This window comes from Scyliorhinus canicula, chromosome 10, assembly GCF_902713615.1.
Source record: "Scyliorhinus canicula chromosome 10, sScyCan1.1, whole genome shotgun sequence".
Taxonomy (NCBI): Eukaryota; Metazoa; Chordata; class Chondrichthyes; order Carcharhiniformes; family Scyliorhinidae; genus Scyliorhinus; species Scyliorhinus canicula.
In genome coordinates, this window is record NC_052155.1 from 189233756 (window position 1) to 189249442 (window position 15687).

General features: G+C 50.2%; 1 protein-coding gene across 1 annotated transcript in view; it reads left to right on the forward strand.

Annotated features, from left to right (window-relative positions):
• Positions 1-15687, forward strand: part of pkhd1l1.1 (PKHD1 like 1, tandem duplicate 1) — a 186950-nt gene that overhangs the window by 109205 nt on the left and 62058 nt on the right. Inside the window, 8 exon segments of the mRNA XM_038808494.1 lie at positions 3250-4237; positions 5023-5271; positions 6476-6639; positions 7442-7602; positions 9820-9976; positions 10421-10577; positions 12521-12600; positions 14578-14707. Of these exon segments, the coding sequence (XP_038664422.1) occupies positions 3250-4237; positions 5023-5271; positions 6476-6639; positions 7442-7602; positions 9820-9976; positions 10421-10577; positions 12521-12600; positions 14578-14707 (2086 nt within the window).

Below are 15687 nucleotides of genomic sequence, written 5' to 3' on the forward strand. Positions count from 1 at the left end.
CAGTCCCCACTGAATATACTCACTGACCCAGTCTCCACTGAATATACTCACTGACCGTCTCCCCACTGAATATACTCACTGACCCAGTCCCCACTGAATATACTCACTGACCCAGTCCCCACTGAATATACTCACTGGCCGTCTCCACTGAATATACTCACTGACCCAGTCCCCACTGAATATACTCACTGACCCAGTCCCCACTGAATATACTCACTGACCCAGTCCCCACTGAATATACTCACTGACCCAGTCCCCACTGAATATACTCACTGACCCAGTCCCCACTGAATATACTCACTGACCCAATCTCCACTGAATATACTCACTGACCGTCTCCCCACTGAATATACTCACTGACCCAGTCCCCACTGAATATACTCACTGACCCAGTCCCCACTGAATATACTCACTGACCGTCTCCCCACTGAATATACTCACTGACCCAGTCCCCACTGAATATACTCACTGACCCAGTCCCCACTGAATATACTCACTGGCCGTCTCCACTGAATATACTCACTGACCCAGTCCCCACTGAATATACTCACTGACCCAGTCCCCACTGAATATACTCACTGACCCAGTCCCCACTGAATATACTCACTGACCCAGTCCCCACTGAATATACTCACTGACCCAGTCCCCACTGAATATACTCACTGACCCAATCTCCACTGAATATACTCACTGACCGTCTCCCCACTGAATATACTCACTGACCCAGTCCCCACTGAATATACTCACTGACCCAGTCCCCACTGAATATACTCACTGACCGTCTCCCCACTGAATATACTCACTGACCCAGTCCCCACTGAATATACTCACTGACCCAGTCCCCACTGAATATACTCACTGGCCGTCTCCACTGAATATACTCACTGACCCAGTCCCCACTGAATATACTCACTGACCCAGTCCCCACTGAATATACTCACTGACCCAGTCCCCACTGAATATACTCACTGACCCAGTCTCCACTGAATATACTCACTGACCCAGTCTCCACTGAATATACTCACTGACCCAGTCTCCACTGAATATACTCACTGACCCAGTCTCCACTGAATATACTCACTGACCCAGACTCCACTGAATATACTCACTGACCCAGTCCCCACTGAATATACTCACTGACCCAGTCTCCACTGAATATACTCACTGGCCGTCTCCACTGAATATACTCACTGACCCAGTCCCCACTGAATATACTCACTGACCCAGTCCCCACTGAATATACTCACCGACCCAGTCTCCACTGAATATACTCACTGACCCAGTCCCCACTGAATATACTCACTGACCCAGTCACCACTGAATATACTCACTGACCCAGTCCCCACTGAATATACTCACTGACCCAGTCACCACCGAATATACTCACTGACCCAGTCCCCACTGAATATACTCACTGACCCAGTCTCCACTGAATATACTCACTGACCCAGTCTCCACTGAATATACTCACTGACCCAGTCCCCACTGAATATACACACTGACCCCGTCCCCACTGAATATACTCACTGACCCAGTCCCCACTGAATATACTCACTGACCCAGTCTCCACTGAATATACTCACTGACCCAGTCTCTACTGAATATACTCACTGACCCAGTCTCCGCTGAATATACTCACTGACCCAGTCCCCACTGTATATACTCACTGACCCAGTCTCCACTGAATATACTCACTGACCCAGTCTCCACTGAATATACTCACGGACCCAGTCTCCCACTGAATATACTCACTGACCCAGTCTCCACTGAATATACTCACTGACCCAGTCCCCACTGAATATACTCACTGACCCAGTCTCCACTGAATATACTCACTGACCCAGTCCCCACTGAATATACTCACTGACCCAGTCTCCACTGAATATACTCACTGACCCAGTCTCCACTGAATATACTCACTGACCCAGTCCCCACTGAATATACTCACTGACCCAGTCCCCACTGAATATACTCACTGACCCAGTCTCCACTGAATATACTCACTGACCCAGTCTCCACTGAATATACTCACTGACCCAGTCCCCACTGAATATACTCACTGACCCAGTCTCCACTGAATATACTCACTGACCCAGTCTCCACTGAATATACTCACTGACCCAGTCCCCACTGAATATACTCACTGACCCAGTCTCCACTGAATATACTCACTGACCCAGTCCCCACTGAATATACTCACTGACCCAGTCCCCACTGAATATACTCACTGACCCAGTCCCCACTGAATATACTCACTGACCCAATCCCCACTGAATATACTCACTGACCCAGTCCCCACTGAATATACTCACTGACCCAGTCCCCACTGAATATACTCACTGACCCAGTCCCCACTGAATATACTCACTGACCCAGTCCCCACTGAATATACTCACTGACCCAGTCCCCACTGAATATACTCACTGACCCAGTCTCCATTGCTCTCTGGGGAAGCAAATTCTCTGGCATTGATGTCTGATGTTGATCTTAAACCTTCAGGTTTCTGATTCAGCGTAACGATGAGCCCGAGCTGACACATTGACGCTCTGTAAAGTTACAGAGGTATCATCATTTCACTACCTCAAAGAGGATGGGAACCTTTCCCGTCTCGATCCCTTCCGTCCAGACAAATCCTCAAGGAGACTGCTGATAATCACTTCGATTATTTCACCTGGAATTGCAGAATGATGGCTCTGTAGTTACCTCACCCCCCCACTCCCCCCCCCCCCCCCCAGCCCCCGCACTCCCAGCCTGATGGTAAACTATCCGTCTCACCTGGAATTCACACATTGGCTGACCCCTCATTATTGTTCTGCTGAATCACTAATCTCCCTCCTTGTGCCTGGGATAAACATGTCCTATCCTTCAGGAATGATTTATTTTGGACCCCTGTAGTCTGTTTTTGAGCTTCATCTCCTTGGTCATTTGTTTGATTTGGGACATTATTTTGGGGGTGCCCGGTGAATTGGTGCTTCCTCAAGTTCTGAGCCCTTTGATTTTCTTTCTATGTTTAAAATGGGTAAAACTGAAATGTGTTTGCGTATTGAATAGTTTCCACTCTCTCTTCATGTTGCTACTGAAGATTCTTCATCCTTCACCTTGAGCCTGTTCTCCTCCGTCTCTGCTGTTTTTTCACTGTTTCTGGAGAGCCACCGTTCCACATTCCACCTAACTGACATTGAGGAGATGTGAGATTGGTGTGTTGCTGGGAAGCAGACGTTCTGACTCTGACCTGTTGCTTTGTTGTAGGTGCTGGTTGGGAAACACCCGTGCATCGTTGAAAACAGCAGTGAGAGTGAAGTAGTGTGTCTGGTGAACCCTGAAGGAATGATGGACATTGGCATCGCAGCCCTTGTGTCCATGACAGTCCACAACCTGGGCACTGCTCTCAACACTATAACCAATGAATTCAGCCGTCGCTTTGTGCTGCTTCCACACATGGATGATGTTAGCTCCAATGTTGGATCCACGATGGGAGGGACCAGGATAACTATCACTGGCTCAGGTTTTGGAAGTGATCTCAGAGACGTCACGGTTCAGTTAGCCAATGTCCCCTGCCTGCTGGTTTCTGCAAACTACACACATCTCACCTGTGATTCCTCAGCTTCCGTTGCCTCCAATGGGATTGTCGAGCTTTCTGTTCGTGGGATCCCGGTGGTGTGTAGAGAAGCCTGCGACTTCTCCTATACAGACAGTGCAGCACCAAACATCCTGAATGTCTCTTCCACAATCCTGAACAGCACCTACACAGAGATGACTATAAATGGCCATGGATTTGGGAACCGTGTGGCCACAACTTTTGTTTTAATTGGAGACGCTTACTTTGTTCCTCACAATGTCTCGGACAGCACCTTGAAATGTACAGTGGGACCGGTACCTGTTGGCGAGCACGCCTTGAGGGTTTTAAACTTAAACAAAGGTCTGTCTCTCAGAGAGATTTCTATCACCAGCAGTGCCAGAGCCTCCCTGTCGCCAGCATCAGGCGGTGTGCATGGGGGCACGCCATTGTTAATAACAGGAAATGGCTTTGTCCAGAATGAAACGACAGTGACAGTGCATCATTCTCCGTGTCACCTTCGGTCAGTCACTCCAGGTGAAGTCCAGTGTATCACTCCAGCTGGCCCCCCAGACACTGTTGATGTGAAGATCATTGTTCGTTCCACAGTGTATCCACTCCTTAAATTTACCTACAACCAGACAGAGACTCCAGAAATTCTCACTGTGACTCCAATGACTGGTAAGTGGTGGTTGGAAGGTAATCATCTGAAATGTTTCGGTGCTAACCACTGTGCTGCCCACTTTGGCACCTCCTGCGGTCATGAAGGATACTGTATAAATGCAGATCTGTGTGCAGTGTTTAGCACTGTCGATCCCGCTCTGGGTCACTGTCCGTCTGGAGTTTGCACATTCTCCCCGTGTCTGCGTGGGTCTCACCCCCACAACCCAAAGATATGCAGGGTAGGTGGATTGGCCAGGCTAAATTGCCCTTTAATTGGGTAATTGCATTAAAAAAAAATAAATGCAGATCTTTTCCTAGTAATTGACTTCTATTAGCTGCTGTAACCTTTGTGACTTTAGAACAACTGAATATTGTGGGAGCACTGTAATCCTGTGCCCTCCATCTGCCAGTGAAACTAAGTGAGCTTTATCCCCTTATCAGTAGCTTACCATCACATAGCCACTACTCTGCTTGATTACAAAGAAAAAAATTTATTAAAAAATATTGGGCACGATCTTCCACCCAGAGGACGGACAGACAGACAATCAGTTCCTGCACAATATTATACAAATGTGCAAGAGCAGCCAGGGAATTTTTTCTGGGAAATCACTTGTTCCCCCAGAGCAGCACAGCTGAGCTATGAAACAGACCACTCTGCCCATCTGCTCCATGATGATGTACATTCTCCACAGGATCCTCCCATTTCCCTATTTCCTTCTTTCCTGCCTCCTTCCTGTGTCTTCCCTTTAAATGCATCAGCAATTTGCAGATTCTCAGAATTCTTCCCCTCTCCTTGCTTTCAGGTGTCAGCGAGTCAACAATCACCATCATCGGGTCAGGTTTTGGATCCGCTGCCTCTGATGTCACTATCTCGATCGACAATGTCTTGTGTAATGTGACCACGATCAACGACAGTCAGGTTGAGTGCGTTGTAGGGCCTCACGCTGGTGGTACTTTCCCCATTACTCTGAAACATGAGAGGAGGGGCTACGCAGCACCCTGGCTGTCATTTCATTATCAATTCAATATAACCAGCGTCTTTCCAACTGAAGGCAAGTACAGAGTCACAATCCTTCCTTTGCAAAGACAATGAAGGAATTGGATGAATTGTGGAAGCGTGCGATCGCTTAGCTGTTCCATTCGGTGACCAATAATCCGGAAAGATAGGCATGGGCCCCAGTCTCAGTTTGAGAATTTAAATTCAGTTTAACAAACTTGTTAAAAAAAAAGCTAGTCTCTGTGAAAATGGCTATGAAGCTGTTGGCTTGTAGTAGAAACCCATATTCATTCATGTCCTTTAGGGAAGGAAATCTGCCGTCCTTTACCCGTCTGGCCTACATGTGACTCCAGACCCACATAAACATGGTCGGCTCTCAACTGCCCTCACATGCCGTCTTGGGGATCATATTTACATTTCCCTTTGTAAGGGAACGGAAATATTGGAATGAGTAATAAATGCCAGATTTCCAATACCCACATTCCAAAACCAAAAATGAAAAGATACTGAGGCCCTCGAATGGCCTTTCCCGGATTATTGGTCTCTGAATGGATCAATGTGTAAATTAACTCATTGCTGTGATACTGGGAACACAGAACCACGAGGGGGTGGTCTGAATCCCGATCTTGGCTGATCCGACTTGGGACAGAGTTCGATACTTGGTCTCACTGCCCTTGGAGTATGGAGAGACACTCCGCATCCAGATCCCTCCGCCGAAGCCCAGTGGATAAGATCAGAAGAAATAGGAACAGGAGTTGCCCAATCAGCCCCTCGACGCTGCTTTGCCATTTGATAAGATCATGGATGATCTGATTGTGGCCTGAACTCCACCTTCCAGTCTATCCATCATAGCCTTCGACTCCCTTGTCAATCATAAATGCCCCAATCTCAGCCTTGAATATATTCAACGACCCAAACTCCAGTGCACTCCGAGGGAGAGGATTCCAAACGCTAAAGACCCCCTGTGTAAGAACAGGGTCAGCTCGTACAGGACCATTCATACATCTAAACTCCAGCATGCAGGCGCCGGAATGTGGCGACTAGGGGCTTTTCACAGTAACTTCATTCGAAGCCTATTTGTGACAATAAGCAATTTTCATTCCATTCATTCAGCACCAATCGCCAAGGACATCAAATCACAGATTTTATTAACTTCCATTCAAATGACTGTCCAAGAATCCAGGCACATTGCAAACAAATTAAATTCACTGCCATACCAATTTTCATTGTGTTTTAATCTTTTCTTTCCTGATGCACAGGGGGTTTTGGTGGCGGTTTGATGCTGGCTATAAGCGGAGTGGGGTTCGATCAAGAGAAGTCCCAAGTATTTGTGTGCGACGGTGAATGCAGAGTGATACCATCAGCCTCCAACTCCAACACTCTGTACTGTCACGTGCCACTCAATAATGGTAAGGTTCAATCAGTGATCCAATTGGAGTCCTTTTTGCCACAAGCAACAAGCTGGTGTCTGGTTGCTGTGTCGCATTTCAGGGGGAGGACGCTTTGATTGTTTAAAACATTCTTTCCCAGGGTATTGGTGTCCACCAGCCTGGTCAGCCTTTATAGCCCATCTCTCGTTGCTGCAACAACCTCACCACTAGGGTGGCCAACTCTGATTGGCTGTGTGTCTGGAGACTTCATCACATGACCTCCAATATCCCCGCCCCACACTCATGCCATTGGCTGTCAAACGCGCTCATCCTCACGGTAACCCCCTGCTGACAGCCAATTGATTTGCCCCCCCCTCTCTCCCCCAAGGGGCTGGTTTAGCACACTGGGCTAAATCGCTGGCTTTTAAAGCAGACCAAGGCAGGCCAGCAACGCGGGTTCAATTCCCGTACCAGCCTCCCCGAACAGGCGCCGGAATGTGGCGACTAGGGGCTTTTCACAGTAACTTCATTGAAGCCTACTCGTGACAATAAGCCATTTTCATTTCATTTCATATCCAATATTTTAGTAACTAATAAATGAAAGAATTTCCACACAAGATGAAGACAAATGTACAACATTTTGAATGATTTTTTTTCAGCATATTTAGAAACATTGGAGTTTAACTGTTTCTCACCAATTATGGTCCCAAATACCCAACAGATCCGTGCATTGTATTCTGGAGATTGATGGGCACTATTGTTTTAAGGAGATGGAAGTGTTCGCAGCAATCACTGCCATGGCCGGACGTGAACTTATCTTTTTCAAACTTTCCTTTCACAGGCACTGAACCCCAGCTGACATGTAACGTGTGGGTTGTAAATGGCAAAGATTCGAGCCAACTGCCTGATAGCTTCACCTATAGATCGGCTTTGACCCCTGTCATTACCAACATAAACCCTCGGAGAGGAGGGACTGCAGGAGGCACCAAATTGACGATCACCGGCACTGGTTTCGGGTGAGATCCAAAATCACATTCGGAGAAACTTTTAATACTGTTCAAACATTTCACACTCCATTTGTACTTGTTATAGTGAATAGAATTGTTTGTATTAAATGTTGACAAGTTTATATAAATCATTTCAATATAGCATAGGCAGCTGAAAATAATGATGTCTATACTAAATATCCTCGTTATTATGAACCAATTTGCAGCAGTTGGCTACTCTCCCCTCAGAAAGCAGTGACTCCTCCCAGAGATATTCCCAGCTTACAGACTGTGGTGAATGTCACTGAGTAATTCACACTGTATTTACCAATACTATTGTAAACGCAGTAGCGTTATCCGACCACTAGGGGGAGTAGCTCTGGGAATGCTCAGGAGTTTGTACAGGGCTCCACCCTTGGCTCCGCCCACGACTCCTCCCCCTAGACTGCTGTATAAATAACCGTGTCCAGAGCCAGCCTGAGTTCATCGAGAGCTCAATGGGTAACAGGCTGGCTCTGAAGTAAGTAGATTAAAACCACTGTTCATATCTGAAAGCACGTGTCTGGTGAATTGATGGTTCCATCACAGACCAATACCAATGAGTGAGCCATCAGTCACTACTACCTGGACAGGTGGCATCACAGCTCTTTACTCGAAATCCCAGCTTGGAGTGACGCCAGGCTACCAGGTCAGAGCTATACTGCCAGCTGTACGTCACTCTCCAGACAACAGAACAAGAGCCCTGAGTCTCTCAAGGTTTGATATTAGTGAGGACGCAATGGTAGATTTCAAATTGAGTTGAGAAAGGTTGTCCCACAACGACACGAACAATTGGAGAGATGGAGAGCCATTCAGCGAGCCCTTTGCAGATCCGGGCGCAACGGCTGAATTGCCGTGAACCTCACACGGTCTGATCACACGTCACCTGATTCAGTCCGCCCAGCGCGATCTGGATTGAGCCCTCGCAGGCGAGATCCAGATCTGCATATTTCCGGATGTGGGATTGATCCGGCGCCTGGGGGGTCACCGCCCGTGCCCGGGAGATCTCCCCGGGATGCCGTTTAATACAGCTGTAATGGCCGCTGGGGTGGGAGGGGGGTTACCAAGACCATTGGAGACCCCATGGTGGTCGACGCCAGAGCAGAGTGGCACCTTGGCACATCCCCAGCCCCTGGGCACATTGGCACTGCCACTGATTGGCCCCGGGGGGGGGAGCCTTGCCAGGTAGGGGGTTTGAGCGGGGGTTCCTGGGAGTCTCCCCAAGGTTGGGGGGGGGGGGGGTGAGGGGTGGGTCAAAAGAGTGAGGGGGGCCTGAAAAAGTGCCCGTGGGGAGGGGGGGAATGATCAGTTGCCGGACAAAATGGCGCCCCGATCAACAAGGAGCTGTTCCTGCTGGTGAGAGAGCCGCTGGATAGCGGAATGTTACTCAGCGCTGCAGCCGCCCAGATGCACCCACTAAACACACAGACTTTAACTTGATTCCGCTGAATTGAGCCCATGATGTAGGGCGAGGGCAGTGTGGGGAGGGGGGTGGGGAGGGGAGGGGTGGCGAGGGGGGTGATGTGAGGTGAGGCGAGTGAGGCGAGGGGGGTGTGAGACGAGGGGGGTGTGAGGCGAGGGGGGGTGTGGTGAGGGGAGGCGAGTGAAGGTGACGTGAGGGGGTGAAGCAAGGGGTTGTAGTGAGGGGGGATGAGGCGAGGGGAGTGTGGGGAGGGGAATGTGGCGAGGGGAGGGGTGGCGAGGGGGATGTGGTGAGGGGGAGTGGTGAGGGGGGTGAGGCGAGTGAGGGTGACGCGAGGGGGGTGAGGTGAGACGAGGGGGGGTTGAGGCGAGGGGACGTGATGAGGGGGTTGAGGTGAGGTGGGTTGTGGTGAGGGGGGTTGTGGTGAGGGGGAGTGGTGAGGGGGAGTGGTGAGGGGGAGTGGTGAGGGGGTTGAGGTGAGGGGGGTTGTGGTGAGGGGGAGTGGTGAGGGGGGTGTGAGGTGAGGGGGGTTGAGGCGAGTGGATGTGATGAGGGGGGTGTGAGGCGAGGTGGGTTGTGGTGAGGGGGAGTGGTGAGGGGGGTGTGAGGCGAGGTGGGTTGTGGTGAGGGGGAGTGGTTTGGAAGGAACTGGGGGATTTGGCCTGTGGGTCCACAGCTCTCGACCTCCTGGTCTGGGTCTGTTGTAAACTCATTGACAGAAATTGACCGTGGTGATTGGTTATACAGGGTTCAATTCTCTAACCGCGTCCTGCTTTCTCTTTCAGTTCAGACATGAGTGAGAATATTGTGACTATCGCTGAAACCCCCTGTGAAATCCAGTCTGTGAATGGCACCACCATTGTGTGTGTTACCAACGCACATTTACCATCGCAACAAACTAAAGTCCTGGTGAACGTTCAGGGGAATGGTATTGCCAAACCGGTAAGAGAAGCCACGTTCCTGAGGCCTGGAATCTTGGAGAGAGGGTAGAGGTCGGTTTCTTGAGGTTATGGTGGTACAAGGTCTGGTGCTGGGGATTGGAGTCCGGTTGGGTTGATATAGCAATGTAATATCTGCTGTAAAAAAACGGCTCCATTCTGGCCAAGTTGCCTCTAAACTGCGAGACACAAAATGGAAATGAGTTACTTGTGCAAAGCGGCAGACACAGAGAGTCTCCGATTTCCACAATTCCACTTGGATTTGGGTAAAACTGTTGAGGAATTTTGGCCAGTCAGCTCCCTGGAGGAAAGGTCAAAGTGGTTTAAGCTCACAGACTTTGAATGTCCACATCCTTGGTGATTGAGTGAAGTGATTTTGTAAAAGTTCTGTGGTGATTTCAGAGAAAGGCAAAGGCCATGAATAAGCCTTTGTTTTGTTTGGTTACAGGACTATGCAGATTTCAACTATGTTGATGTCTGGTCCTCTCCTTACACATGGGGGGGTCAGTCACCTCCTGATAAAGGCTCACTTGTCGTCATCACCAGCGGACAGACTATCTTACTGGACCAAAGTCCCCCCATTCTGAAGATGCTCGTCATTCAAGGTAAATACTATACAGGCCTCATTCACCTGAGGAATCAGTTTCTCTGCACAACCCAATGTATGTTTAATGGTGAGAAATACTGAATTACACACAGACTGGCCCGTTGAGCATTTGCCTTTGCAACCTGGGTTAATAGAATGGTTACAGCACAGAATGAGGCCATTCAGCCCATTTGTTTCGGTTGGATTAAAGTTCCCACTGTCCTCCACATGAAAGGTGTGTTGGGTCTGGAGAGTCCCACATTCTCCCCACTCCCTGTGGGAGTGAGTCCCACATTCTCCCCACTCCCTGTGGGAACGAGTCCCACATTCTCCCCACTCCCTGTGGGAGTGAGTCCCACATTCTCCCCACTCCCCGTGGGAGAGAGTCCCACATTTTCCCCACTCCCTGTGGGAGAGAGTCCCACATTCTCCCCACTCCCCGTGGGAGCGAGTCCCACATTCTCCCCACTCCCCGTGGCAACGAGTCCCACATTCTCCCCACTCCCCGTGGCAACGAGTCCCACATTCTCCCCACTCCCTGTCGGAGCGAGTCCCACATTCTCCCCACTCCCTGTGGGAACGAGTCCCACATTCTCCCCTCTCCCTGTGGGAGCGAGTCCCACATTCTCCCCACTCCCTGTGGGAGCGAGTCCCACATTCTCCCCACTCCCTGTGGGAGCAAGTCCCACATTCTCCCCACTCCCTGTGTGAGCGAGTCCCACATTCTCCCCACTCCCTGTGGGAGCGAGTCCCACATTCTCCCCACTCCCTGTGTGAGCGAGTCCCACATTCTCCCCACTCCCTGTGTGAGCGAGTCCCACATTCTCCCCCACTCCCTGTGTGAGCGAGTCCCACATTCTCCCCTCTCCCTGTGGGAGCGAGTCCAACATTCTCCCCACTCCCTGTGGGAGCGAGTCCCACATTCTCCCCACTCCCTGTGTGAGCGAGTTCCACATTCTCCCCCACTCCCTGCCAGCTCTCTGAAGGAACTGTTCACCTCCTGTCTCTCCCCCATATTCTCCCCATGGCCCTGCAATATTTTTCTTCTTCATCTTCAGATGATGATGACCCAGTTCTCTGGATTGAATGTGCCTCCACCATGCTCTCGGACTGCACGTTCCAGATCCTAACCGCACTCTGTCACCACTGCTTCATCTGCAAGTCACCTTAATTCCATGTCCCCCCCCCCCATTCTTGATCAACTTTGGGAATATTTTGGAAAAGACTTTAGTTTCGCTTATTTGAGCAAAGCTAAATAAAAGCAAAACGCTGCGGATGCTGTAATAAAAACAGGAAATGCTGGATCACCCGGCAGGTCTGCAGTGTCTCTAAAGAGAGAAACAGAGTTAACGTTGCGAGTCTGTGTGAGGTTGAAATGCGATGGGTTTTATGCGGTCAATAGGGGGGGGGAAGGGGCTGGGAAGAGCAAGGGGAAGGTCTGGGGTAGGGTACAGGCCGGGAGAGATTAATAACAAGGATGTAAACATCGCCCCTTTTGCTCATCACCCCCACCCCAACCCCCCCCACCCCACCACCATTCAAGGTATAAAACCCATCACAAGTCTCCCTTCCTTCAGCTCTGATGTGGAGATACCGGCGTTGGACTGGGGTGAGCACAGTAAGAGGTCTGACAACACCAGGGTAAAGTCCAACAGGTTTGTTTCAAACACGAGCTTTCGGAGCGCAGCTCCTGAAGGAGCTGCGCTCCGAAAGCTCGTGTTTGAAACAAACCTGTTGGACTTTAACCTGGTGTTGTCAGACTTCTTACTTTCTTCAGCTCTGTAAATGAGTTACATCGAACTCAAAATGTTACCTGTTTCCTCCTCCACTGATGCTGCTGGACCTGCTGAGATTTCCCAGAACTTTCTGTAATCCCAGTCAGGCACCCGCAATGACTGGGACAGTTACGTCACGTTTTGCTGGTGTTGTGTCCTATTTCTAACATCGATCTCTTGTCCGTAGGTGGAACTCTTGTATTTGATGAAGTTGACATTGAGCTACAGACAGAAAACATTCTCATCACAGAGGGCGGAAAGCTGCAGGTAACAGCACCTGGAGCGAAGGGGCATTGTTCAAAGTCTAGGACCGTGTTTCAACCGCTTCCGGCTGCAGGTTGTGTGGATGTGTCTGGATCCACAGTGACTCTGGATAAACCAATTGTATCTCATATCAAAAGAATTTGGGCATGTACTTGGCGAAAGGAAGTCATACAATGTGAGGAAGGATTGGGAAGACAGATTGGGAAGGATGTTCAAGTCCTGCCCATGACTATTCCCATGGTGGGCAGGATGAGGAGACCAATTGGGAAGGGTTTTCCAGTCCTGCCCATGACTATTCCCACGGTGGGCAGGATGAGGAGACCAATTGGGAAGGGTTTTCCAGTCCTGCCCATGAATATTCCCTTGGTGGGCAGGATGAGGAGACCAATTGGGAAGGGTTTCCCAGTCCTGCCCATGACTAATCCCATGGTGGGCAGGATGAGGAGACCAATTGGGAAGGGTTTTCCAGTCCTGCCCATGAATATTCCCTTGGTGGGCAGGATGAGGAGACCAATTGGGAAGGGTTTTCCAGTCCTGCCCATGACTATTCCTTTGGTGGGCAGGATGAGGAGACCAATTGGGAAGGGTTTTCCAGTCCTGCCCATGAATATTCCCTTGGTGGGCAGGATGAGGAGACCAATTGGGAAGGGTTTTCCAGTCCTGCCCATGACTATTCCTTTGGTGGGCAGGATGAGGAGACCAATTGGGAAGGATTTTCCAGTCCTGCCCATGACTATTCCCACGGTGGACGGGTGGGATGAAGAGATGGATCGTATCCTCATTCCAAGCTGTTGACCTTCCAGTTCCTTGTTGAGGGAGGGAGGGGGTGCAGCCTGAGGAAAGTTGCAGTTGTGTCTCTGAGACATTGGTTTGCGCTGTGCTGGTAAACTCTGTTAACCGTCTGCTGGTGTTGCTGAGGGCCCCACTTTGGGATGACATTCTTTTTAAACCATGGGCGGGATTCTCTCAGCCGGGGGCCGGGCCGGAGAATCCCGGCCGGAGAATCCCCGCAGAGCGGAGAATCGGCGCATTGGCGCCAGCGTGGTTGGCACGGTGCCAGTTGGGGTCCGCTCTACGCAGCCCCCACGCCGATTCTCGGCCCGGGATAGGCCGAGCGGCCGTCGTAAAAAGCCGAGTCCCACCGGCGCCGTCCACACCTGCTCTCAGCCGGCGGGAACTCAGCGTGGAAGGGTCGGGGGTGGGTTGGGGGGAGGGGGGGGAGGCCAGACCCCGGGGGGCCTCCAATGTGGTCTGACCCGCGATCGGGACCCAGCGATTGGTGGGCCGGCCTCTCTGGCTGGGGGCCTCCTTTCTTCCGCGCCAGTCCCTGCAGCCCTGCGCCATGTTGCGTCGGGGCCGGCGCGGGGAAGGGAGCCACTGTGCATGCGGCACGTTGGCGCCGGTGCCACTGTGTATGCGTGGATCCTGCGCCACCCAGTTCACGACAGGATCAGCAGCTGGCGCGCCGTGAACCCCTCCAATGCCGTGATGGCCCCCTGTAGGGACCAGAATTTCTTCTCCTGAGGCCGTGTTGATGCCGTTGAGAAATGCGGCGGAGTATCCGACAGCGTCAACACTTAGCCACAGAATCCCGCACCATGTTTCTGCTACATAAATATGGTCGCTGACCGAGAGATATCAGGGTCCAAATTCCTGAGCGGTAACTCCCAGATCCCATCCACATTTACAGACCTCACTGAGCTGGTGATCAAAAGCCGGGAGTTCCTGATTTCCCAATCACTGGGGGAATATCGGGGGGCTTTCCCAGCCCGGAATTGCCCACTCGGCCCTTCCCACTAATCTCACTCCCAACGTGACCCCCACCTCCGTCGCTGGGAATGGCTGTTTGGGAAAAGATGGATCCCATTCTCCGGGTGTATGTCAGATTGGGCAATGCCGAGGGTTACGATGCTGTTTTAAGGGGGCAATGCTGAGGCGTACTTCCGATAAACTACCTTCCTGGTGTTTACTTCTGGCTAGATTGGAACTGAAGCTGACCCGTTCAGGCACAAAGCGATAATCACGCTGCATGGTCACCTCCGCAGTAAGGAACTGCCCCTGTACGGAACCAAGACACTGGCTGTTCGAAACGGAACCCTGGACCTACACGGTAAACCTTTGGTACTGAATGCCAGCTGAAATTAACAAATAATAATAACAGCTTGCATTTATATAGCAGCCTTAAACTGTTCCAAGACTTCTTGTGTGAGTGTTATCAGACTCAAAGGGGAGATTAGAACAGGGGACAGAAATCATGGTCAAAGCTGAACATGTTAAAGAAAAAGTGAGGGTGAGAGGTGTTGGAACCAACAATTCTACGGACACGTGCTTGTAGGATTAGAATAGCCGTTTTAATATACTCACAACAGAGCCAGCCGGTTAGCCATTGAACTTTCAGTGAACTGGCCAGCTGACCATGTGGCACTGATCTTTATACAGCAGCTCCAGGGGGAGGAGTCCTGGGCGGAACCAAGGGAGAAGCCCAGTACAATTCTCGAGCATTCCCAGAGCTACTCCCCCTGGTGGTCAGGTAGTGCAACTGCACTTACAATATAGGCACATGTATTTACAGATTATAATCCGGTGTGAATCACATTCACCACAAGAGGTTCATTCTTAAACATCTTTTGATAAATCTCCAAGTTTCAATATCTGGAGTGGTGCAGTCTGAGTGTATTTTAAACGCTGCAAGTCTTTTTTTTTAACCAAGTTTATATTAGGATGAAAACATCATGAAAAGCTTCATTGTTTGTGTGTTGCGTCTTCAGGGATGAAGTGCTATTGAGTGTTCTGTTCATCTATCATAATCAATGGCTTAACAGGTCAATAAAATATACAATGCAGTAAACAGCTCAGTCTCACTTGGTGCAAATGAACGCTTATTAAGTGTTTATTTTTTTGTGTGAAGGAAGGGATATGCTGATGGAATGATGTAGGGTTTAAGAGCAGCTTTAGAAATGCTGGGATAAGTGGTAGAATCTGCAGAGAGAGAAGCTTCCGAGTCTGTCTTGAACGGAAGAAGCGTCACATTCCACTTGGAACGTTAATTCCTGTTTCCCTCTCCGCCGACGCTGCCAGACTCGCTGTGTT